Genomic DNA, 24,682 nt, shown 5'->3' with positions numbered 1-24,682 from the left:
ATTCTCTGTGTTTATAATGTTTGTCAATTCTTGCAGAATAATGGTAGCTCATTATGGTTTAGTCAGTCCCCAATGATGGGCATCAAATTTGTTTCTAGTTCTTTGCTAAGAATCTCCTAACAGTTGTTGTTCGTCTTTCATTTCCAGAGAGGAACAATGACATCATAACAGGCCATCATGAAATGTGCATGAGTTACTTAAAGTGAATTAGGCTTGTACAAAGTTGTCAGCCTCACTGTCTCGTGGAGTCATAGCGTGGAATCTCTGGGTTAAAGCCCATGGGCATTTTAGCTGTTTGCTTTGCCTAACTCCACATTACTTTCCAGAATGGTTGGACCAATTTGCAGTCCTCTCTAATTTGGGTCATTAATCATGATTCTTCTTTTAAAAATTATTCTTTCATATGTTTTGGCCACTCATATATCGGAGATGGCTTTTGGACATGTTTCTATTAATTGTCTATACATCTTGGCTATTAAACCCTTATCAAAGATGTTTGATACCAAATGGTGTTTTTGCCATTGATATGCTGATTGTGAGTATTTTTTCTCCTACTACTTAAGGTAAAGGGGAGAGACAGACAGCAAGGAGAGACAGAGACAGAGAGACACAGAGAAACACAGAGAGAGAGAGAGAGAGAGAGAGAGAGAGAGAGAGAGAGAAAGAGAGAGAGAGAGAGAGAGAGAGAAAGAGAGAGAGAGAAAGAAAGGGAGAGAGAGAGAGAGAGAGAGAGAGAGAGAGAGAGAGAGAGAGAGAGAGAATATAGATAGATAGAGCTGGAGACAGAGAGAGAAAGGGATACTTAAAACTGAGCAAAAAGTAAGGCCCAGTTTCAAACAATGAATCCATTTGGCTGATGTGCTATGTAAGCCTGCCCAACCCCAGACAAATTGATTTTATGCATGTGTGTGTGTATGGCTTTTGCAAATCTCTGTGGCAGGAAACTGGCTGGAACCCATCATTGTCATTTTTTTTCTAAAATTGAAACCACTCCTTAACTCTTCTTCACTGCATTTTAATGCTCACTAATCCACATTTCTTAAGCAGCTGAGTCTGTTTTGTGCCCCTGAGAAGTTCACTGAGAACAACTTTCATACCCAGGATTCTCCTAAGAGAAACAATATAAATATACAGTCTAGGGAAGTTTACATCTCAGGGCTTCTGATTTTTTTTTTTCACATTGGGCTGAGGACTCGAGTCTTTGCAATATTTGGAAAGAAGCTTTCCTTGTCTTTGCTGATCCCATGACATACAAATATATTCTTTGTTATTCCCAAGGTGATGGGGCAGCTCTCAAGCCCTACATATTTTTGTCTTTTGACTTCAGGAAATGGAACCAGGGAAAAGTCAATGAAAACCAAAAAGCTCTCTTGGTGAAAAGTTTTCTTATACATGGAAAGGAATCCAATCTTTCTGGCTGTTGATCAAATAAGACTATCCATCTGAATGTCTGTCTGTCTGTCTGCCTGTCTATCTATCTATCCATCTGTCTGCCTATCTAAATATTTATCTGTCTGTCTGTCTGTTGTAATATTAGGCTATAAGGTGATGTAGTAGATATGACTAAGAATATCTTAGCTGAATTCAAATACTATCAAAGATACTTATAAACTGTATGATCCTGATCAAATTTCTCATCTGAAAAAAGGTGATGATCATGCCTGTAGCATTTATCTTACAAGTTTGTTGAGAGGATGAAATGAGATCATATGGGAAAAGTAGATTTATAAACTTGAATCCCACCTCCAACCTTTACTAGCTTATTTTTTTGACTCTCAGGTTCCTCTGTAAAATGAAGGGGTTGGACTCATTGAACTCTCAGGAAACTCCCACCTCTAGATCTAAGATCCTATGATTTCCTCTATAAAATGCAGATTCCTGGAGAACCAGGGGATCTTTCATTTATTTTTGGATTCTCAGAACATTACAATTTGCTTGTCACATATCAAGTTCTGATTTGCTGATTGGTCAATGAAGTTTAATTTTCCTCCTGCCATTGAACATGAGTAAATTGAGGTCTAGAGGTGAAGTGACAAGTTCAAAATAAGTTATAAAGTAAAACCCAACGTCTTGAGTCTTGGTCCAGTTCTTTTTCCATGAAGATATGTTGTGAATTTCCTTGGCAAACCTTGTGTTTATGTATCTTGCAAAGGCAAACTTTCCATGAGCATAGTTCAAATATATTTTGGTGGTTTTAAAAAGAATGGAATTATAAGTCAAAGGAACCTTACAGATATTCTGGTCTAAAGTAGCTGGGGATTAGAGAGGGCAAGTCACTTGTTCAAGTTTTAGGGGCTGGGAATGTTCGATTCCACGCTAAGGCTATTTGAAATGAGACTTCCTTTGTGGAACACAAATTAGTGGCAGCTTTCACCCACCTGGAAAAGCAGCAGCAGCAGCAGCTGGCAGAGCCTCAGTTCCCTCCATGGGAATGCCCAAAGTTTGAAGGGTATACTCAGCTGCATATGTCTTAGCTTCATCAACAAAAGCACTGAGTTTTGGAGGCGTGAAGGGATGACTGTAAAACAGAGATCAGGTTAGATTTGGGATCATTTTCCAAACTTCTTGGCCCAATAGAAGTCATTACTTATATAGTATTTCTATGATAAAGTGAGAAACATTAATGGAATCATAGGACAGGAAATTGAGAGGTGGAAGAGACATGAAATTACTGACTATTCAAAATGTATGATGATGATGATGATGATGATGATAATGGTGAAGATGATCCTTTTTGGAATTTTGAGCTCCTAGATTGGCTCATATTTTTGTATACAAATCATCTTTCTTTGCTCTCTAATTTTTGACTACTAGTGAAACTGTCAAAGGGCAATGACTTCATGTATTCAACCCAAGACCATTCCCAATCTCCCCAGTGCTCCTTCCCACCCCAAAATGTCTTTATAATCACTCTTTATGCAGTTTATATTAATTTATCTGTGCACCTACTGTGTTTTCTCCTCACCCCAGTAGAATATAATCTTTTTGAGGGAAAGGACAGTTTTGACTTTGTTTTCCTTGTTTTGTCACCCAGAAAAGTATCAGACATATAAAAATGACAAGCTTTTCTTGACCCCGTAGATAGTCCCTATTCTCAAGAAACTTGTATTCATTTGGGAGGCTTAAATAAATGCCTGTTGAATTGAATTGAACAGAGAGAAACCACCATCTTGAGTAAACAGGAAAAAAATGGAAAACTACCCACATTGCTGGGTTCTGGTTGGCAAGAGCTGGAATGGAGATTTTGTACAGGAAAAGTTGTCTTTGGTCTTGACCGATGGCCGAATGGAGCTGGTACACTGGCTGCCCCCAGTTATTTTTCTGGCAGATTTCTTCTAAGACCTAGGAGAATGAAAAGAAAAACTTTCACTCTGTCATTTTTAAAAACAAATGTCATACTTCTGCATTTATGCTAATATAAGAAAGGCAGAAAATGCTCCATGGCTTAATGACTCATAAACCTTGAGTTGAACTCAATTTGAACTCAATTGAAAATTGGATTACCATTAATTAATAAAGATGATTTTCCCACCAATTACTCCAATGTGTTTTCTGCATAGATGTTAGCTATTTAACTTTGTCCCAAGTGCCTAAACTTGTGATTTCTAGCTTTAACCTCAATTTCGTTAGCAATTTGATTGCTGCTGGATCAACTTTTCTTTCCTCTGATCACCTTTAACTTATGCAGAGAGCACAGGATATAAATAAACTCTCTTTTCAATTCACTGGGGCACAGCCATCAAAGGTGACCTTTATGTAAGAAATGTGCTATTGTTTGTCCAAGAAAAAAATTTCAAAGGGACAGTCCTATATTTCTTTGTCTGGTCCCTTTGATTTCTCTGACAAATCTTATTGACCTGTGGAATCCTTTCTATTTAATTTCAATTTCCTGCACTTTTTTTTCTAAGTATTTTGGCCCCAGACATACTGACTTAATCATAATAACTGTCTCAGTCTTTTTTCCATACTAGTGCTAAATTGGATGATGACCAATGTCTACGGTGGATTGCAGTAGACCAGTGCCCATGCAAGAAACATATTTCCAGAAGAGTCTACAAGGTACAGGACAGAGGAAAGAACCAAGGGTCCAAATGTGTGGCAATAATTCTTCTACCCCAATAGGGGCCTTCAATACAATTCTATACTGGAAAAAAATATCCCCTGATTAATTTGGGATTGGACCCTGTCTCTTTTGTAAATAGAAAAATGACAGTCCAAATAGAAATCATCTTGCCTCATTAGACCTCAGTTTACTTATTAGTAAAATGAAGAAGTTGGAGTAGACAGCTTCCAAGTCTATTATGGGATGTGATTTCAATAATCCTTTTGGAATTATTTTGCAGAATCACAGCACTTCAGCAGTAGAAGGGACCGTAATGGCCATCTAGTCTAGTTCAGATTTGAACTGTAATTATCTCTCTAACATATTTAATGTTTATATATAGTATTATATATAATATCTAATACATATTTTTATGTAAGATATTTAATGGTCATCCAGTCTTTGCTCCATCAGCTCCAGTGAGGAAGCCCATTCATCTGGATATCTCTAACTGTAGAATGTTATAATTCCTGATATTCGCTTAAAATTTACCTCTCCTCACCTTCCCTCCATCATTTATAATTCTGCTCTTTAGGGCCAAGCACAGCAAAACTAGCTCTCTTTTATGTAGAATCACAGAACTTGAGTTGGAAGAGACTTCAAGGGCCATCTAGTCCAATCCATCAATGAAGGAATCCCACTATAACATACCCAGCAATTGGATATCCAGCCTCTTCTTGAAAATTTCCTAGGAAGGGGGTACCCTCAACCCTTAAAACAATCCATTTATCTTTGGATTATATTTTTGAAGGTAATGATCAAATTCCTACCTCAATCTTCTTTTTTTCCAAACTAAGCATCCCTAATTTATTCAACAGATTCTCATATCCTGTGATTTTTAAAAAATCCTTCATCATCTCAGTTGCTTCATTCTCGGTATTTCCAAGCTTTTTAAGGTCCTTTTTTAATGTGGTCCAGAAGGGAACAGAATACTCCTGAGATAATCCCATATACTACTCCTGTACAACTTTGGATGTGGTCCCTCTGGTGTTCCAGGAAGAGTGTTCTCTTAGCCCTTTATATTCCAAATATGGTCCCAGTATAGTCCTACAGTGCTCCAAAAGTGATCCATCCTAAAGACCATCTGAATTCCCATTTGGCTTTTCAGTTCTCTCTCCTTCTAATCTCGTTTGTAGGTACCACATTCAGCTGCTAGTCTAGAATATAACTATGCCATGTTTCAGACAGAGATATCAACAGGTATCATGTCATCTCTTCTGAACTTTGGAACATCATTGATCAGAGACCCCCTACAATTATGAGGTTGCGGAAGCTTTCTCTTGGAGCTCCTCATCCCCACCATCAGCAGGTCCTTTCCTCCTGCTCATTGTTTCTCGGGGCATGCACACTCCAAGCCTTAGATCATTGCTTGCTTGTCTGTGGGACTTGTTCAATTGACTGACTGCTAAGATATCAGTGATAAGATTTAATTCTCCCAGGTCATTTGTGCCTTAACAAGAGGCCCAAAGGAATGAGATGATTTTGCTGTCAGAGAGTGAGACGGGCCTTGGAAGGTTACTATTTGGGGGCAGACCTGAAGAGCCTTTAAATGGTTAAGGCTAGCTCCTTATCTGTTAGGGGAGAGAAGACATATGGGCCAATTTCTGATCAACTTGAAGGAAGCAAGTCTTTATTTTTTTTAAAATAATTTTTTTCAATGTACAAAAATCACTTTTTTTGACTCCCATCCCTTGCCATTGAAAAAGAAAAAGAAAAACACAATCATTGTAATAATATTGGGCAATTCTTAAACTGTTACATATAATAACTTATATAATATAGAATTATGTATTTATAATATCCTATAATTTATTTATATTATTATTATATTATAATTATATACTTTAGGCATTAGACTTTACCTATATTATCTGATTTGATCCCCACAACTCCCTCGTGGTGCTGCTATCCCCTATTTTACAGATGGGCATTTGAGGCTCTCAAAGTTTAAGTATCTTTCCAAAGTCACATAACTAGCAGATGTCTGAGGCAGGATTCAAACACAAATCTCCTTGGTTCTTCTTTGGGTATTCTCATCACTAGATTAAGTAGACTCTAGAGTAGAGTGGATTTTGATGGATAGAATGGTGTACCATATACCCCAACAGAGGCCTGATATAATCCTATACTGAAAAAAAAATCCCTCTGGTTAATTTGGGATTGGACCCAGTCTGTTTTGTAAATAGAAAAATGACAGTCCAAATAGAAATCATCTTGCCTCATTAGGCCTCAGTTTCCTTATTAGTAAAATGAAGAGGTTGGAGTAGTTAACTTCCATATTTTTACTGCTATGATCTATGATTCCTCAGCTCTCAAGCAAGGGATTGGGTTAATAATATATAAGTTACGAAATAGGTTTTATTTCTTGCAACAAAATGCAGATTTGTACTTGTGTCAAGGCAGTCCTTCTTCCACTCCCATAAGCTTCCACCTCTCCCCAGGAACATATATAGATGCTCAAAAAATGATAAAGAAATGTGGAAATATTTCTATATGAGATAGAGCAATGGAAACAGAAGAGAAAAACCAACCCAGTAGCAAAATCTGAGGCACACCCCAAGGGAAAGATTAACTGGAAGAAGACACTGGCAAATTCAATGCTATTGTGATTTTTTTTCATGGATTTTGAAGGTAGTTGATGAAAGAATACTATGGATTCCCATTTACCTAGATTTTTTTTTAACCAAAGTTTTTGTCAAAATGTCTCATAGCATTTTTATGGAGAATGTGGAGAGATATAGATTAGACTAACATAGTTGGATTCTGGTGGGATATCTAGACTCAAAAAGTAGTTGATAATAGTTCAATGTTAAAATGACAGAAGGTTTCTCTTAGGAGATCCTAGGGATCTGAGCTCGGGGCTATACTTTTTAATATTTTTTTTATCAGACTAGAAAAAAGGTATAGATAGCTTGATCAAAAATGTTGCCAATAGCACAAAGCAGAGAGGAATAATCAACGTGCTGAAATTAGCATCCGAAATACATCCTGTGAGGCTGTGGCTAGAATTAAACAAGGATAAAGTCTTACACTTAAGTTCAAAAAATAAACACACCGCCAGTCCAAAATGGGCAAAGCCTGAGTGGCCAGGAGTTTCAAGATGATTTTGGGATTTCAGTAGTTTCGAGACTCACTATAAGTCAGCTTAATGTTATCTTGGATTGCCTCAAAAAAGGCAGAGCATTGAGAAATAGAGAAATGATTGTTTTATCATAATCTATCTTCATAGGACTTTATCTGAAGGATTGTTTTCAGTACAGGTTTAAGGAGGGCATTGGAAAAACTCTAATGTTGAGGAAGGTAACCAGCTTGGTAAAGGAGATTGAGGCCATGGCACATGAGGAATCATTGAAGGAAGTAGACAGGTTTAGTTTGGCAAGAAGACTCAGGGAGATAGGATGTCTTTCTTCAAGTATTTGAAGGGTTCTCATGAGGGGGAAAATCAGTTTTATTCTTTTTGGCCCTAGAGGGTAGAACGTGGAGCAACAGGTGGGAATTTGTGAAGAAGCCAATTTATATTGCATATTAACAATTATAGCTTTCTAAAAATGGATTAGGTTACCTCACTAGGTGTTGGCTGCCTCTACCTGGAAGGTCTCCAATCAGATGCCAGAAAGCTACTTTCCATTATATTACTAAGGAGTTTTCATTTCATATATTTGCTGGGCTAGGTAGCTTCTGGGGTCCCTTCCAACTTTTCAGTTGTTCCACAATTCTATTGAAATTTACATCCATTTGGCTTCCTTTGAACAAACTAAAATAGTTTAGAGGTGGTAGTTTCCATACGCCTTTATTCCTTATTTAGTTTGTCTATGAATTTAGTTATTAATTTTATTGTTTAAGCATTTAGAGAAAACAAGACTTGGTGCTTTATCCATTTCCTACTACCCACCTGAGGAGCGAGTTTAATCCCTTGAGGCTTTAAGGTAACTGGATTCATGGGAGTGAGCTCCATCCCGGGTAAAATGTCGTAGAGTTTGTCTTCTCCCCTCTTCTCTCCTTTGACCTGATAGCCATGCCCCCGGCCCGGGTAGGCCAAATATCCACGACCGCCCAGTCCTCTAACTCCCGCAGCCCCTACAGGGACATTCATGTAAATTTCTAGGAATGTAAGAAGGTATTAAACTGAATCAAACCACCAGAAAATCACCCTGATTCTTACTGTAATGGAAAAGTTAGCCCCCATCACATTGATTATGCCCCTGAAGATAAGTCATGATGTGGGATTCTAATGGAATGAAACTCAATGGAAAGTATAATTCACAAGGGAAAAATGAGTGAGTGACCTTTGAAGGACAAGAGGATCATGGAGATTTGCCTTTAATATCTATGGTAAATTGCATCTCCAAGCTAGAAGTGACATTTTCAATTCTGGCTGGTAATTTAACCTAGCACTTGGAGAGATTTAGCCAGAGAAGCAAGATGGTGGAAGGCTTTATTAAAGCACCCCAAAGCCAAGTCACTACCCTCCTTATAATATTCTGTCTTGCTTTTGGACTCTCCTTTATCAGCAAAATCAAAGTCACTGCCAGCACACTGGGGTACTGGACTAGAAAGCAAACAGCCATTTCAGTTAAGTTTCTCACATTTGCTTCTTTATTTTGCTAATGTGAGGTTCAACTTTTCATTGAGTTCATGCACAGATTATTTTTGATTTTCACTTTACTATTTTGTGTGTGTGCGCCATATTGCCGATTCGATTTGCCATCGATGGCATAAAGGGATAGGAAAAAACCAATTGTGTCAATTACTCTTTCTTCAATCAGTATCATTAGTTCCTGAATAGTTAGAAAACATAGATTCTCCCCCCCTTGCTTACAGCACAGAACATTCCCACTTTCTTCCTCTTCCCGCATGCATACATTACAAATGGTTGATTTTAAAACTACGTTTTTTTGATTCTTCATTGACATGATTCCCCACAGAAAAGTGTAGAGGGCTGCTTCTGGAGACAAAGGAGGTCGTTAAGCAAAGGCTGTATGACCACATCAGTCACACTGGAAAGGAGGTTAGGGGGAGGGTAGTCGGACAGCATTTAGCTCTGAGGTCCCTTTCCATTCTAAGACTGTGGCTCTTTGCAATGTTTGATTTAAGATACAATTAGTATCTTGAATTAGTATCTTAGTAGTCGTCCTCCCTGCTCAAATGATCCAGGACTTGGAAATCTACAGATGTGTGGTTTTTTCCCTCCGTCTTCATTTGATATTTTATAACAGGAAATAGAAATTATCTGGCAGCCAGACTGATTGTTTCCTTTTCTGATTGAAATTTAATTCCTCATTCTCTAATATCACTCAGAAACAAGTTAATTTCCTTACTCACATCCTCACGAGAATATGCAATCTGTATTTCCAAATGGACGGAAGATGAGAGCATCCCGCTATATTAGGTGTTATCAGATTAATAACAACATGCTGTTCAGAGACAAAGATGATACTTTAACCCACCATCCACAGAAAGTGTATTCTGAATTGTTTCTCCATTAGTGGTGAGTGGATTATGCTGAGCTATTCATGTTCAAATTCAGTCTCTTTGGGTCATAGGATGTAAAGCAGGGAAGGATTTGTAACCATAGCACTTAGCACAATGCCTCACATATATTAGGCACTTAATAAATGTTCATTGAATTGAAGAAGATGGATTCTAGTCCTATCTTCTTATTTTTATAGATGAAAAAAACTAGGGCCAAGAGAGAGGAAGTGGCTGAAGCAGGGTCTCATGGGTAAAAAATAGCAAGGTTTCCTTATACTTCATGGCATATATTTATTACTCCATTTCTCCCTTCAGCTACATACAGAGATGCTCTTAATCATAACCTTGATCTTGCCATCACTCTCAAATAGAATACTTGTAATTTTCCACTTACACGATTGGAACCCTGAAATTCCCTTTTCTGTTCACAATCTATTGCCATTCCACCTTCCCCTCTGCCCTACAACCCCCAAATCCTATTCTTGATCCTCATTGGGAACTCCAATTCTTTCACCTCTGCTCTTTCCCAGGCCATCACTCCTGAAGCAGCTCTACTCTCTTCCCTTTCCCATCTTGACACTTTAATGAGTCAATTCAACTCTACAATGTTTTTTAATTAGCATTTTGCCCATTTCCTATCATTTATCTTGGCCTGCCAAACCTCACTGCCCCATACCAGTGAGCTTCTATCTCTATTTAGAAACTCATAAAACTGCCCATTAGCATGGTGATGGGGGTTAGGAGGAAAGAAGAGAATTGGAACCTGCAATCTACACTGATGAAACCACAGATGCTTGATGCTTTTAATAATAATGACAATTACTGTTGGGATTAGGATCCAAACTGGGATTTGAGCTTTCCACCATGCTGTAACCAAATGACTAGGCTCAGAACAAGTAATTTATCCATATTTAATTGATTTTCTACATCTCTAAATCTCTAGTGAAAATGTAAAAACTTTTCCCAATTGTAATGTGACTAAAGAAAAAATTCCTTGCTTAATAGAGTGTACAATTGTGATTTTCAATGAACAATTTCCACTCTCGGTAGCTAGAACATCTCCCTTATAATGCATCTAAGGCTGTTGCAAAACAAATCATTTGAAATCTTTGATATTTCTAACTGGCGGCTGTTACCTCTAATAGAAGGGGGCCGGATGATGGTTCTGTTGCTCAGGTGTCCCTTGGCCACTGGAAAGTGGAGGTTTGGAATGGCTGCATAGGCTTGCGGGGCGTAGAAGACGGGTGCTCCCAGATACGCTGTGGCTGGCTCATAAACCTGTCCCAGTGGATAAGGGTGTTCCCCTTGTAGGACGGTACCCCGGCCTCCTGTGCCGCGAGTGTATCTCACGTAGCTGTCTTTATCTACTGGCTTGGCCAATGTCACTTCAATAGGAGAACCATCCAATACCTTTTATAAGAAAAAAAGGAAAAAACAAAGTGAGGCACAAGAAAGGCTACTCAGTTCACATGTCTGTCCCACCTGTTGTTTGCTCTCACTTTCTAGGTTTAACATACTGTTTGTCCCATGACCTTACATAGTCACTAAGTCAAGAGCGGGGGAAAATGGTGGGAACAATAATATGGCAGCTTGAGGGGATGGCAAAGAATATGTGTAACTCCAATAAAAGGCCAAACCTTTGGGAAAATGGGTTGAGTAAGAAAAAAACAAGCCTCCCTCCATCCTCTTGCTTCTTGATCTTTAGCCCATTCTATGGGCTGAAAATCAATTTCTTGAGCTCACGCAATTCTAACCCATAATTCTGAACTTGTCATCTCAATATTTTGAATAAAATGTTGACATCTGAACAAATCCTGTGCCAACTCAGCTTGTAGACTTTCAAATGCTCCCATCCTTATTTGGACTCTACACAAATCCCCTCAAGGATCTCTTCCTCTTTATCTGAGACATGTCAGAATAATAGGTAACATAGTCTCCTGGATGGGATAGAAGCCTTACTTCTTTTCTCCCCTTCTTAATTCATGTCCCCATTTTCATGGACATTACATGTGACTCTTAAAGGACATGGGCCAGTCTGACAGTGGTATGCACACCAGCCCCAAAGGCAGTGCAGAATTAGCTTCAAGTTTGGTTTTTTCCCTAAGCCAGATTTGGATGGAGAATCAGAAGCTCCCATCCTAGATGTGGGATGAGTGGGGTTTTTGTCCTCTTAGGCCCACTGCCAAAACAAGGTAGGTGTAACCCCATGATCAACTAATTGTTGACATGAGACCATAATATAATGAAAATGTTCTCAGAAGCAATATGTAGAAATCATCTTAATTACTTCATGTTTGCCTCTGGAATATAGAAATGTTAAGGAGGAGAAAGGAAAAAAGCCAAAAGACCATTAGTGAAGTATAGTGGGAAATGGGCTACTTCAAAAATCAAAGACCCTGGATTCAAATCCTGATTGTTGCTTACTACCTGGATGATGTTGGGTAAGAAATTTATCCCCTATGGATCTTAGCTTCTTCATCCATCAAGAGAGGTTCCTGGACTAGATATTTTTGATGGTCTCCCCCAATTCTAATTCTATATATGAAACCTTGACATTATGGGGCCATTGGATTTTGGTCATTTCATAGACAGGTGTCTCTTTTCCCTCCCTATGTTTGGGAGCCACTCGTTGGCTCACATCGCTGCATTACCTTCCCATTTAAAGCCTTCATGGCATTCACTGCATCTTCACGGTTATTGAAGTGCACAAAAGCGTAGTCTCGAATTTTCTTCACTCTCTCCACAGAACCTACAAAGGAATTGGGGGGAAATGAGGCTATCACAAGGCAGACTTCACAAGTAATTTCTGGGGCAACTTGAATAACAGAACCATATTCTTTTTTTATGTCATTTTAGAATGTGTTTTTAAAACATTTCTTATATTGACAAACACCAAAACCCATTATAGTTCTGTAGGAAAGGATTGCATTCGAAACTGCAAATCCCTACTACATAGACCTTTTATGTGACAATAAATAAAACATGGTCATTTCAAAGCAATCTTGCTTGTCTTGCTTTCCTTCTGACCTTCTTTCTGTTTCCTATTTGGAAAGGAACAAGGGGAGCATACCCTGCCCTGTTCTTCTGTCTCCCCCATTTAAAATGAAAACAAAAATCTGAAATATTGATAGTATGTGTATATTAAATATGCATATATGATATTATATGTAGCATTGTTATATAGGCTATTAATATATAATGTACATATACATGTGTATGTATTTGTGTTTCTCTAGATATCTGCTTACCTATTTATCTACCTACTATTGATAATTGAATATTGAAAGGTTCTTCAGAGGTATGTTAGTGATGATTGGCTTAACAATAGAAGGGCCTCCAACAATGAAATAATATCATATATAGATATGTATATATTTATCTACTTATTTATTTAGATACTTATATTTGATGTTTATTTAGATATTTATAGATATCTATAGCTATCTAAATATATATTTACATATGATGCAGCCATTATTTGTTTTACTTAGCTATCAATATTTTTGGAAGGTTTTGAATATATAAAATTAATATATGCTTATAATCATCATATGAATATATCCATGCAGTACACAAATATTTAGATACATTATACATATTCTCCTGTTTTTCTCATGCTATAACTTGAATTCCTCATAAGTTTGAAAGAAAATGAGGAGTATGCATTTATAATTCAAGCTCTAGAAATGAAGTTGGTTATTTTATTGATAAGCCTTCTTCAGTCTTCCAAAGTTTTTCTCCAGTAATTATTGTTGTTTGGTTGTTCTCATGGTTTTGCTTTTCACTTTACTATATCTCAGTTCATGCTTTTTTTTTTTCAGATTTTCTATCCTTTTCTTCTCTGATGAAATATTAATACTCCATTATACTCATATACCATATACTAATTTACCCCTACCTGATTCCTTTTTTTCTTTCTTTGATTTTGTGTGTGTGTGTGTGTGTATCTATATGTATATATATGTGTGTGTGTGTATGTATCTATATGCATAGACACACACACACACATACACACACACACACACATATATACATATAGTATGGGACTTTGTAGGCAGAGTTCCAAATTTCTTTCCAGAATTTCTGGACCAATTGATAGCTCTGTCAACTATTGATTAGTTAATGTGTTTCTCCCACCTCCAACCATTTGTTGTTGTTGTTGTTGTTGTTGTTGTTGTTATCAATCTGATGAATATGAAGTAGAAAGCCAGAGTTACTTTAATTCATATTTCTCTAATTGTTAATAATTTGGAGCATTTTTCATTTTTTTTTTTTTGGATTTCTTCCTTTGGAAAACATATGTTTACATATATATTTTAAACTGGAGAATGGCTTTTATTCTTGAAAGTTTGAATCAGTTCCCTATACATTTTGCATATCAGATATTATTCAGAAATTTATTGCAAAGAATTTCCCCACAGTTATCTATTTCTCTTCTAATTTTAATTTTATTGGTTTTGTTTGTGTGAAAACTTTATAATCAGGAGTCTATTTTATGTTGTATGACCTCCTGTATCCCGTTTGGTATTTTTCCCACTCTTCTGTTCAGAAAGGTATTTTTCTCCTTGTTCCTCTAATTTATTTATAGCATGACCTTTTATGTCTAAGTTATAGATTTCTTTGAAGCTCATCTTGATATGTATTATGATATACTTTCTATACTCAGTTTTTGCCAGAAAGCTTTCCAATTTTCCAGGCATTCTTGTCCGATAGTGACTCCTTATTCTGATTGTTGGGGTCTTTGGCCAAATCCTTCCTTTTATAGATAAGGAATTGAAGTCTAGGGAGATTCTTCAATTGCCTAAGATTTCACAGGTAATATGGTAGCAGAGCTGGGGTTTCAAATGGGACCATCTCCCTCCAATTCTATCCCTCAATTGCCCTATGCTGCCTCCTTTTTTGGTTTCTAACTACCTTTTTAGGAAAATATGGTTGAAAAAGACAAAAAACGCCTGTGTATTCCGGTAAGAATTACATAAGTAAGGAAGAACCAATTTAAAAAGGGATTAAAATTATTAGTTCCTATAATGATAACAATATTTCCTCTAGAAGGCTTTGGCAATATTTTCACGGTGTAATTGTTAGAGAGCTATGAGGTTTTAGATGTCTGGGGATGAAAATAAAGTTGAAAGTTTCCTTAATCTGTCCTTGCTGCTCATTTCCTTTTTTAGATTGTAAGAAAGGTGAAGTCCCAATAGAGTAAAACTTGGCTCCTTGATAGGACCTCCTGGTACTTTGGGATCTTTTCTTTGGAAGCCATACTTCCCCTTCCATGCAGACTTTCTTTCCCTTAGATCAACTCTTTACTATTTATTCTCTCCCAGAGCATGAAAAAGAACAAGTATGATGGGCATCACTAGGGAATTTAGGAGTCTAGGCAACAAATTAGGGAACACATACACAATATTATCCCAGAGCAGAAGTATAGAGAAAGGTGAATTGTTGTTGTTGTTGTTGTTGTTGTTGTTGTTGTCGTTGTTTTTATCATTCTTGTTCCAACTAATGGGGCCTAGATTCAGCCCTGGCTTACCAGGAGGAGCTGGGAGGAAATGCTGATAAATGACTAGCCTTTCACTATTGTCTTTGGAATGTCTTCTTGTTCTTGTTAATGTTCTTCAAAAGTTCAGCTGTAACTATTAAACATCACTCACTCCTGGTGAGTGGTATGACAGCCCAGAAATCAGAAGGAAAATGGTTTGAGCCATAAAAGGAAAGCCAAATTCTGAGTCAATAGGATGACCCTGGAGGAGGTCCCATTCCTCTCTCCTCTCAGTGGAAAGGTGGTAGACTATGGGGTTAGAATGTTGTAACACTGCTAGATGTGGTTGCTCTATTAGTTGCTTTTGCTTTTTGTTTTGTGATTATTATTATTGTTGTTACATGGGGTGACTCAGTTCTAAGCAGCCCATGCTGGTTGGGAGCAGTTTAAATCACTAGCTTCCCACCCATGTTTCCTCTTTCTTTTTTTTCTGGGGCCTTTTACAACACAACCTAAGTCTCACTGCCATATTGCCCTAGTTCTTTTGTCTATCCTAAGTATCCTTCTTCAATCAGTTCTTATATGGCATGCTCTCCAGCAGTTTCACCATCTTGGTTGCCAATGCCATTTTTGAAGTCATGGCCTGATCTGAACATAATATTCTAGATTGGTCTACCCAGGAGGGAATGCAGGATGTTATCACCTTGCTAGTTCTGCACATCGGGACCTCTTACTGCAGCCAATAATAAGATAGGACTCCACAACTGCCTGTTGACTCATTGAGATTACAGTCCCCTATCCCACAGATCTTTCTCTGATGAATTACCTCTTTGCCTTAATTTCAAATCTGAGTTTCACTATATACAGATTATTTCACCTTTTCATTTGCTCACTAAATATTCAACTATAGGACTATCTAAATTAACGTAGTCCTCAGCAAAACTTTGAAGACTTGTATCAAGGCCAAATGCATGAACCTCCCACTCCCAAAATGAAAGTCATCTCCCACAGAAGTCCCTACCTGGTTTGATACTGTCGAATTCCTTTTCGATGGTTTCTTCAGAGGTAGAGAGCATTAAGTTTCTCACATAAAGGATTTTCACAGAAGACATTGTGTCTTCATCAACTTCTACTTCTGGTTCTGCCCAGTCTACTGCAATGGGATGTCCCCACAACTGAATTCTCCCTGGTAAGAAGGACCAGAAGAATAATTGAGCAAAGTAGCAATTGAGATAGCAGACTGGTCCTTGATAGGACTCTAAATCAGAGTATCCCTTGCTGCCAACTATATCCTTAAATGTGTTATCCCTTCCTTTGGAAGGCAATTATTGCTTTCCCTTTTATATTTGCATTCTCAAGATTAGTGCAGCATTTTGGAACTTAATATCTGCTTGTTTATGCTTTTTCATTTACTCACCCCTTCATCAATTCTTTCATTTTATATTGTTGCTAATTATAGGGTCAGGAATTTAGGTTTCAAGGAAAAATTAGTAATCATCCAGTTCAGCTCCTACATTTTAGAGATGTAGAAACTGAGGTAAGGTAAAAATGAATTGTCTAACATGATATTCAGCGAATGGCAAAGCCAAGATTTGAACCTAGCTCCTCTGACCTAAGATCCAGCATGCTTTCTATTATATCAATTTGTCACACACAAGAATTCCACATAGGTGGAATTATTAGCCTTATGAAGGTCACTTTCTTTTTTTGTTTCAGTCTCCCCCTTTATAAAAGGAAGAGATTAGACCAGATGACCTCTAAGTTCCTTTCCAGCTTTAAATCAATGAATCTAGAAATCAGAGAGGAGAAAACATTTTGAGTAAAATATGGTCCTTGTGCTACATTCTGCACCCAGCCCAAAAGGTGTCTGGTAGAGAAATCAGGATGATATCTATTTGAGTATAAGTGAAGTGGAAAATAGCAGTATGAAAGAACCTCCAAGATACTTTTAGTTCTTAGAAATTTTCTTCTGAATTAAACACAGTCAATTACAATTTTTTAAGTACCTAGCTTGTTTCAGGCACAGTGTTAACAAAGAAAGACAAAAATCAATCTCTGCTCTTAAGAACTTCCAGTCTAATGGAGGAGACAACAAGCAAAGACCTATGTACAAATAAAATATAGATAATTAACAGGGAGAAGGTGCCCGAATTAAAAACATACAGAAAAACCTTTTTATAGGGAGTGGGACTTTTATCTGGAACTCAAAGGAATCTAGGGAAGCTAGGAGGTGGAAATGAGGAGGGAGAGAATACCTAAAATAAGGAATAGCCGACAGAAATGCCTAGGGTCTAGAGATGATATGTTTTATTTGAAAAATAACAAGAAAGTCAGTGTAATGGATCACAGAATATATCAGTGGGTGGGTGAGATATAAAATAGAAGAATATTGAAAAAGTAGGCAAGTAGATTTTGAATACAAAATAAAGAAATTTTTTTTATTTGATTCTCAAAATAATATGTAGGCATTGAAGTCTATTGAGTGGTGTGTGTGTGTGTGTGTGTGTGTGTGTGTGTGATGGTCAGACCTACACTGTAGTATAATCACTGTCAACTGAGTTGAGCATGGGCTGCAGTGAAGGTGACTTGCAGTGTGAAGACTGATCTCCACGTAAAAGGCTGTTGCAATAGTCATGGTACATGGTGATGAGAATCTGCACTAGAGAGAATCAAAAAAAGGGACACAGGGAAGAAATGTTATCAAGGTAAAATGGAAAGGTTTTGGTGATAGATTGGATCTCGGGTATAGAAGCAAAAAGTCGAGGAAAACATTTAGGTTGTGAGCATAGATGACCAGGAGGATGATGGTACATTCAACAGTACTGGGGGATTTCTAAAGGGCAGAGGTCTTGGAGGCCAGGAAAAGATGAGTTCAGTTTTGGACATGTTAGACTTAAGATGTCTATTGGATATCCAATTTGAGATATTTAAGAGGCAGTTGGAGATGAGCGGTGAGCAGAGAAGGTAGGGTTGGAATGAAGCACAAAATCTAATATATCCAACCTTGCTGAAAAGATGCAAATGGTTGCAATAATATGTTATACCCCCCCCCCAGGTCCATTTTGCTGAGTTTGGAGATGCTTATCACTAAATTGATCACAGGATACTCAGACAAAGACATTGTACACAGTTAAGTCCTAGTTCATGATCTGTGTCCATGGGACTTTGACCTCCACTGATAAAAGAAAGGATGCTCACAGTATGGGATTGTGTAACAGAAGGGAGATGTCTGTAAGGGACATGGTGTTTCTTGGCTAAAATGCTTAGCGTTCATGGCTAAACATGGTCTCACATCTCCATTCACATGTTGGGTATAGGGTACACTTCTATTGAAAGAAAGAGAGGCAGGTCATTTGAAGGAGAAAAAAAAAGAGAGCATTAGTTTCTTTTTTTTCTCAGGCAGGTGAAATAATGGATAGAGTGCTGGAATTAAGATGACCTGGGTTTTAAACCTGCATCTGGCAATGGCTGACTATGTGGCCCTGGGCAAGACTCAAAACTGCTCTCCAACTCTTGCTTCTTCACCTATAAAATGGAAATGATAACAGTAGTATGGTAGAATATGGTACAGGAAAAAAAAACATGGTTTTGGCATCTGACCTCCAAGTGAGGAAGACCTCAATTCCACTGTGGTGGAAACCTATCTTGCCTCACCGCTCTCTCTGTCCTCCCCCCCTCCCCAATCATTTTCTTGCTGGCTACCTTGTTAGCTGTTCACAGGCCCTCAAAACCTTTATGACCTCTCCAACTATGGAACCAGAATGAAATTTACTTTATCCTGATTTAGGTAAAAGTATTATCAGTGTCTATCTCAGGGTCTCCTTTGATGTTTCCAGTAATTTTCTAAATCAGAGTATCCCTTGTTGTCAACCATATCATTAAATGTGTTGTCCCTCCCTTTGGGATGCAATTATTATTTTACCATTTGCATTTGCATCCTCAAGATTACTACAACATTTGGAACTCTGCTTATTAATTCTTTTTCATTTACTCACCCATTCATCAATTCGTTTATTTATTCAACATTCTAGGAAACTTTCTTAGACAATAAGTTATAGCATCAGTGCTTTTCTGGATCGGTAGAGGAAGTTTCCTTACAAAAAGTTCCCAATGAAACAACAAATTTTCTAAAAAATTGCCCTTACCACAGTGTTGTGAGATTTATGTTAGGCAACATATATGAACCATTTTGTCATTGTAAGAACGCTAGGTACATTTCAGCTATTATGATTGTAAAACCGGATGTATTTCACAAGCAAGAAATAACATGTCAAAGTAAATGTAACAGATCTTAGATGTAAATTTTGGGATTGCTTAATTAAAACATATGGGAAACTATGATCTCCATTCAAAAACTATTTTTGTTTGTTTTGGAAAATGGCAGAAGCTTTCAGGACATGGAAGGAAGGAAAAATGGACAACTTCTTTCTACAGAGAATCCTTTTTTTTCCCCCATGTGTAGTTTATCCAAAACATCTGGAAAACTGTTTACTTGTTTCTCACTGTCATAGTCATAAATGACTGGGCCCCCTAGTTGGAATTGCACATTTTCATGCGGCACACTGCTGCATGTTGGGGTTTCACAATCGCTGAAGGAGAAACTGTTAGAGAAATCTTGACAGAACTTTACCATTTTTGTCCATTTATTGTCTTTCCAATATGAACTTTCCATATTCCTGTTGATTTGTCTTAATTGAGCCTCTTTAAAAATATATCAATCTGATTATAAACTTATTATTCTCTCTATGATTTCTTTTTGGTTTAATTTTTTTCTCTCATTTAACATTCGTTTTGATCATTACTCTGAAAAACCGTTTGTCTGACTGTACAAAGATAATGTTTTGAAAGTGGTCACTGCCTCAGTTGCTAATCATTTCCTGTCTGTTAAATTAGAAACAATTTCATTTTTGTGATGCCATTTGAATGCTTTCACATCCTGTGCCACCTGATAACTTTTTCCATTAAAGATTTCATAATACATAGGCCTAATTTATTCACATAACCTAGAAACTTTGGGGCCTCTTTTGTTTCTTAATCCTAAGCCATATTTTCTATCATATTTTCTTTTAAGCCACCCTTTATGTCCAGCTTGCATTAAATTCACAAAATATTACATATTGATCTGATTTGCAGGGAATTATTGAGTTCTCAATAGAATATCTCTACATTTTCATTTCTGACACAGATTCCACAACTATCCTCATGGTGATCTTTCTTTTTTTTTTTTTTACAATTATTATACCATGAGAAGAACATGTAAACCACTAAAAATTTTGTTATTTTCCTTGTTGTTGTTGTGTAGTTGTGTCTGACTGTCCATTTAGGATTTTCTTAGCAGTTACTGGAATCGTTTGCCATTTCTTTCTCCAGCTCATTTTATAGATGAGGAAACTCAGGCCAGCAGAATTAAGTGACTTGTCCCAGGTAATTCAGCTAGTAAGTGTCTGAGATTGGATTTAAACTCAGAATTTCTTGACTCTAGGCCTGGTACTCTATCCATCAAACCACCCATGTTCCTCATTATTTTTATTAAAAGAAGGATAAAAATTAACTCTGCCATGTTGTTTCTCTATGAATACTTTTGAGTAATCATTCCACTTAGCTGCAAGCTCTTTTTGTCTGTTATTTCATTTATCACAAAGATATAAATATAGATAAGATTGAGTTTCTTCTTTTATTATGTGTATGTAATACCTATGTGAGGTATACTGATATAATTTTACTTTGGCCAAGTTAAACTCTTTTAATAAACTGCTTTTTCCTGAGCACATCTGCTTCGGGGATCACTTTTATCCTCATTCTGTCAGGGTCGGAATCATTGCAAATAGAAGTTCAGGACTTGCATAAGTTAGCTTCAAAGTACCCATGATTTGCCAAGATGAGAGTATAACAAAAGGAGAAGAGAAAGCCAAATATACCCCCAGTTATCCAAAGGGGAGCTGGAGATTTTTTTTTCTTCTTCCCCTCCCACCTTTCAAGTAAGAAAACAACCCTGACCTAAGAAAAATGCATCCCGTGCCAACTTTGTACTTTGTAGCCACAGAGTTCCATTTCTAGCTGTATCAGCACCCTGGCCAGGGACAGTGACAAACCTGAGAGGGGGGTGCTGAGTCAGCACCTTGGCAAATAGTGTTTCTAGACAGCCATCAGTTTTGCTGTCTAGCATTATGGAAACATTATGGAAACATTATGGAACATTATGGAAAAGGGAGGAGAATGAAATGTAGTGAAGGGTTTAAAGGGGTCTTAAAAAGATGTTTGTCTTCAAATATTGAAGGAGGGAAGAAATTTGACCGGCTGTGTTTGGGTCTAGAGCAGAAGTAGGAGCAATGGGTAGAAATCAGAGAGAGTTTAGGCTTGAGATCAAAGAAAGAAAAATAGTTGACATCAAGAAATGTCTAAATGTGGAGTGGGATCCCTCAGGGACTTGTTGGAGATGTTCAGGAAAAGCTTAAAGATTATGTTCTAGAGAAAATTCTTATTCAGGGGTGAGTTGGACAAGATGAATCCCATGGTTGCCTCCCACATTGGGATCCTATGATTCTATCTTTTTTTTTTTTTAATAATTTTTTTTTGACAGAATCCATACCAGGGTAATTTTTTTACAGCATTATCCCTTGCATTCACTTCTGTTTCAATTTTTCCCCTCTCTCCCTCCACCCCCTCCCCCAGATGGCAAGCAGTCCTTTTCATGTTGAATAGGTTACAGTATATCCTAGATACAATATATGTGTGCAGAACCGAACAGTTTTCTTGTTGTACAGAAAGAATTGGATTCAAAAGTTAGAAATAACCCGGGAAGAAAAACGAAAATGCAAGCAGTTTATATTATTTCCCAGTGTTCTTTCTTTGGGTGTAGCTGCTTCTGTCCATCTTTGATCAATTGAAACTGAATTAGCTCTCTTTATCGAAGAGATCCACTTCCAGCAGAATACATCCTCAAACAGTATCATTGTTGAGGTATATAATGATCTCCTGGTTCTGCTCATTTCACTTAGCATCAGTTCATGTAAGTCTCGCCAGTCCTCTCTGTATTCATCCCGCTGGTCATTCCTTACAGAACAATAATATTCCATAACGTTCATAAACCACAATTTACTCAACCATTATCCAATAGATGGGCATCCATTCATTTTCCAGTTTCTAGCCACTACAAACAGGGCTGCTACAAACATTTTGGCACATCCAGGTCCCTTTCCCTTCTTTAGTATCTCTTTGTGGTATAAGCCCAGTAGAAACACTGCTGGATCAAAGGGAATGCACAGTTTGATAACTTTTTGAGCCTAGTTCCAAATTGCTCTCCAGAATGGCTGGATGTGTTCACAATTCCACCAACAATATACTATAATTCTATCTTAATTGCTGGTGCTATTATGAAGCCTTGAGGTTGCATGCAGTGTTCCAGACCCAGGTCAGCCTTTTTGGTTGGGATAGCTTGGGGCTGCACTTTGCCGGTTCCCAGATTTCCCTGCTCTGCCTATGTCTCTCTCGACCTTAGAGGGAGTTCATTTGTAACTAAGAGTCATGTGCTAATTCGTCTCCATCTTGTGTGGCATATGGAAAGTGGTCAGGGCAGCAGGACCTCATGTGCTTTGCCTCTCCTGGATGTCCACATGTGCCGTGGCTGTGTTTGGTCCTTCTCTACTCATCTCTCAGAGCTTCTCAGATCATGTCTGTGATTCCAAAGACTTCCTGAGGCAGTCACCTACCTCCTAGTCATCCTCGTCTGAGAATGTCTGGTCATTGCAAGGATGGTATGAGAACTCAGGCAAAGGGTTCTGACCCTGTTGCTGGGGTGAGGGATGCAGAAGCCTGTCCTTGTATCTTCTCTCTGTTTCTTAACCAGGCATAGAGCAGAATTTCTAGTGTTATGACTATTCCCAAGTTTCAGTGAAAATGGAACTCTGAGAGCATAATGACTGCCATTTTATTGGGTTTTAAGGTTTACAAAGTGCTATAATTTTATATTTCTTACAACTTTGTGATGTAGGTGCTACTGATATCCTATTTTATAAGTAATGAAACTGAGACTAGAACAACTGTGACTTGCCTAGGATCACACAGGTAATAAATAATCTGGGCAGAATTCAAATTCAGATCCTCCTGATTCCAAGCCCAGTGCTCTCTATCTATCATATTATACTTGAAGCCCTAGTTGTGGTTAGTTACTTCTGATTAGTTTAATCTGTTCTCCATGAAACCTCACAGAAAGAATTCATTTCATCCTCCTTTCTTGAACTCAGTGATGGAGTGGACTTTGAGCTCTTGCAACTTGGTCTGACTGAAACTGCAGCTTGCCTAAATCCCTCACCGAAAATACTTCTGGGTGAACTTGGAGACAGGGAGACCTGAGTTCAAATACCATTGTCTGATATTTCTTGGCTATGTGATCCTGGGAGAGATGCTTCAGCTCTCTAAGCCCAAGCATTCTCCTCTAAGAACAGATGCCTGTTGGGTAATGTTATTGTGGGGCAATGCCTGGTAGTCTCTGCTTTAAAAGGTCATTATGAGATTCATATAGAAAAAAAATTGTCAACCTTAGAGTACTTTTTGATGTCAGCTCTATTATCTGTCTTGTTCTTCATTTTGTTTTTGAGGTGAGACTCTTTAGGAGCTTCAGGGGAGGCTTTTTAACATGAAAGCCACACTCTGGTTTTGTTTTTGACAAGTGAAAGGTGGGAAGAACCTCAATGGGCTTAATGATTTCCCTGAAAAATATTGTGTGTATATATCAGTTATTCTTGACATTTTGAATGGAACTAAAATTCAAGCTCTGACTCTTTCTCTTATTATACGTGTGACTGAGGCAGGTACTTTGAGTTCTACTTATTTTAACTATAATAAGAGGAAATTGCCCTAAGATAATTTTCAACATCCATTCCTACTTTACATTGACATTCCTATTGCCTAAGGATGACATACTTTAAATAGAGATGCTTTCATGAAGATATTAAATCCCCTGACATTTTAACTATATTTGGTTCTATTTTATGTCATTTTAGTACATAAGCAAACCATGAGTATCAAACAGATTCAAAAGTTGTAATAAATGTTGTAATTTAGGCAACTAATTCAGTGATTACAAAACTGATAAGAAGTATCTCTTCCTATTTCTGGGTCTCTTTGGTGTATTGTTTTGTTCCTTTCAGTTATGCAGAGGATTTGGAGTTTCAACCATATCCTGTGATGAACATTGTCATTATTAATGGTGGTCCATCTTTCCTTATCTCCTTTGAGTCATTTTGTCACTTGTCATTTGGGATGTTTTTGTGATCTTGTAGAGTCCCCATGTCCCTATCTCCAGAGGTTCTCTATCTCCTTTATTTATTGTTCTAGTAGAGTTTATGATCAGATATGAATTGTTCATTCTGTTTCCTACAACATATTTTCTCCATGCAACACCTCAACATTTAGATGTTTGCTTTTAGTTGCTGAGAAAGAGAATTTGGAGTTTTTAATGTACTTTTGTTTTCTAAATGTTTCCTTCCTTCTCTCCTTCCCTTCCTCTTTCCCTTTCTCTTTTCCTCCTTCCATTTTCCTTTCCTTCCTTTCCTTCCTTCCTTTCCTTCCTTTCCCTTCTTCCCTCCCTCCCTTCCTTCCTTCCTTCTTCCTTCCTTCTTCCTTCCTTC

General features: G+C 37.6%; 1 protein-coding gene across 2 annotated transcripts in view; it reads right to left on the bottom strand.

Moving 5' to 3' along the window:
* The window catches only part of A1CF (APOBEC1 complementation factor), a 64,494-nt gene that overhangs the window by 7,047 nt on the left and 32,765 nt on the right, over nucleotides 1-24,682 (bottom strand). Inside the window, exons 5-10 of one of the 2 annotated variants that reach the window (XM_051982647.1) lie at nucleotides 16,075-16,239; nucleotides 12,226-12,323; nucleotides 10,711-10,984; nucleotides 7,995-8,203; nucleotides 3,206-3,342; nucleotides 2,379-2,518 (exon numbers count right to left, since the gene is read on the bottom strand). In XM_051982647.1, coding sequence (XP_051838607.1) covers nucleotides 2,379-2,518; nucleotides 3,206-3,342; nucleotides 7,995-8,203; nucleotides 10,711-10,984; nucleotides 12,226-12,323; nucleotides 16,075-16,239 — 1,023 coding nt within the window. The remainder of the gene's footprint in view (nucleotides 1-2,378; nucleotides 2,519-3,205; nucleotides 3,343-7,994; nucleotides 8,204-10,710; nucleotides 10,985-12,225; nucleotides 12,324-16,074; nucleotides 16,240-24,682) is intronic. The other variant, XM_051982646.1, reaches the window with a different exon arrangement.

The sequence above is a fragment of the Antechinus flavipes genome, chromosome 2 (genome assembly GCF_016432865.1).
Source record: "Antechinus flavipes isolate AdamAnt ecotype Samford, QLD, Australia chromosome 2, AdamAnt_v2, whole genome shotgun sequence".
In the NCBI taxonomy this organism is placed as follows: Eukaryota; Metazoa; Chordata; class Mammalia; order Dasyuromorphia; family Dasyuridae; genus Antechinus; species Antechinus flavipes.
This window is presented reverse-complemented; position numbering and strand designations above follow the sequence as displayed.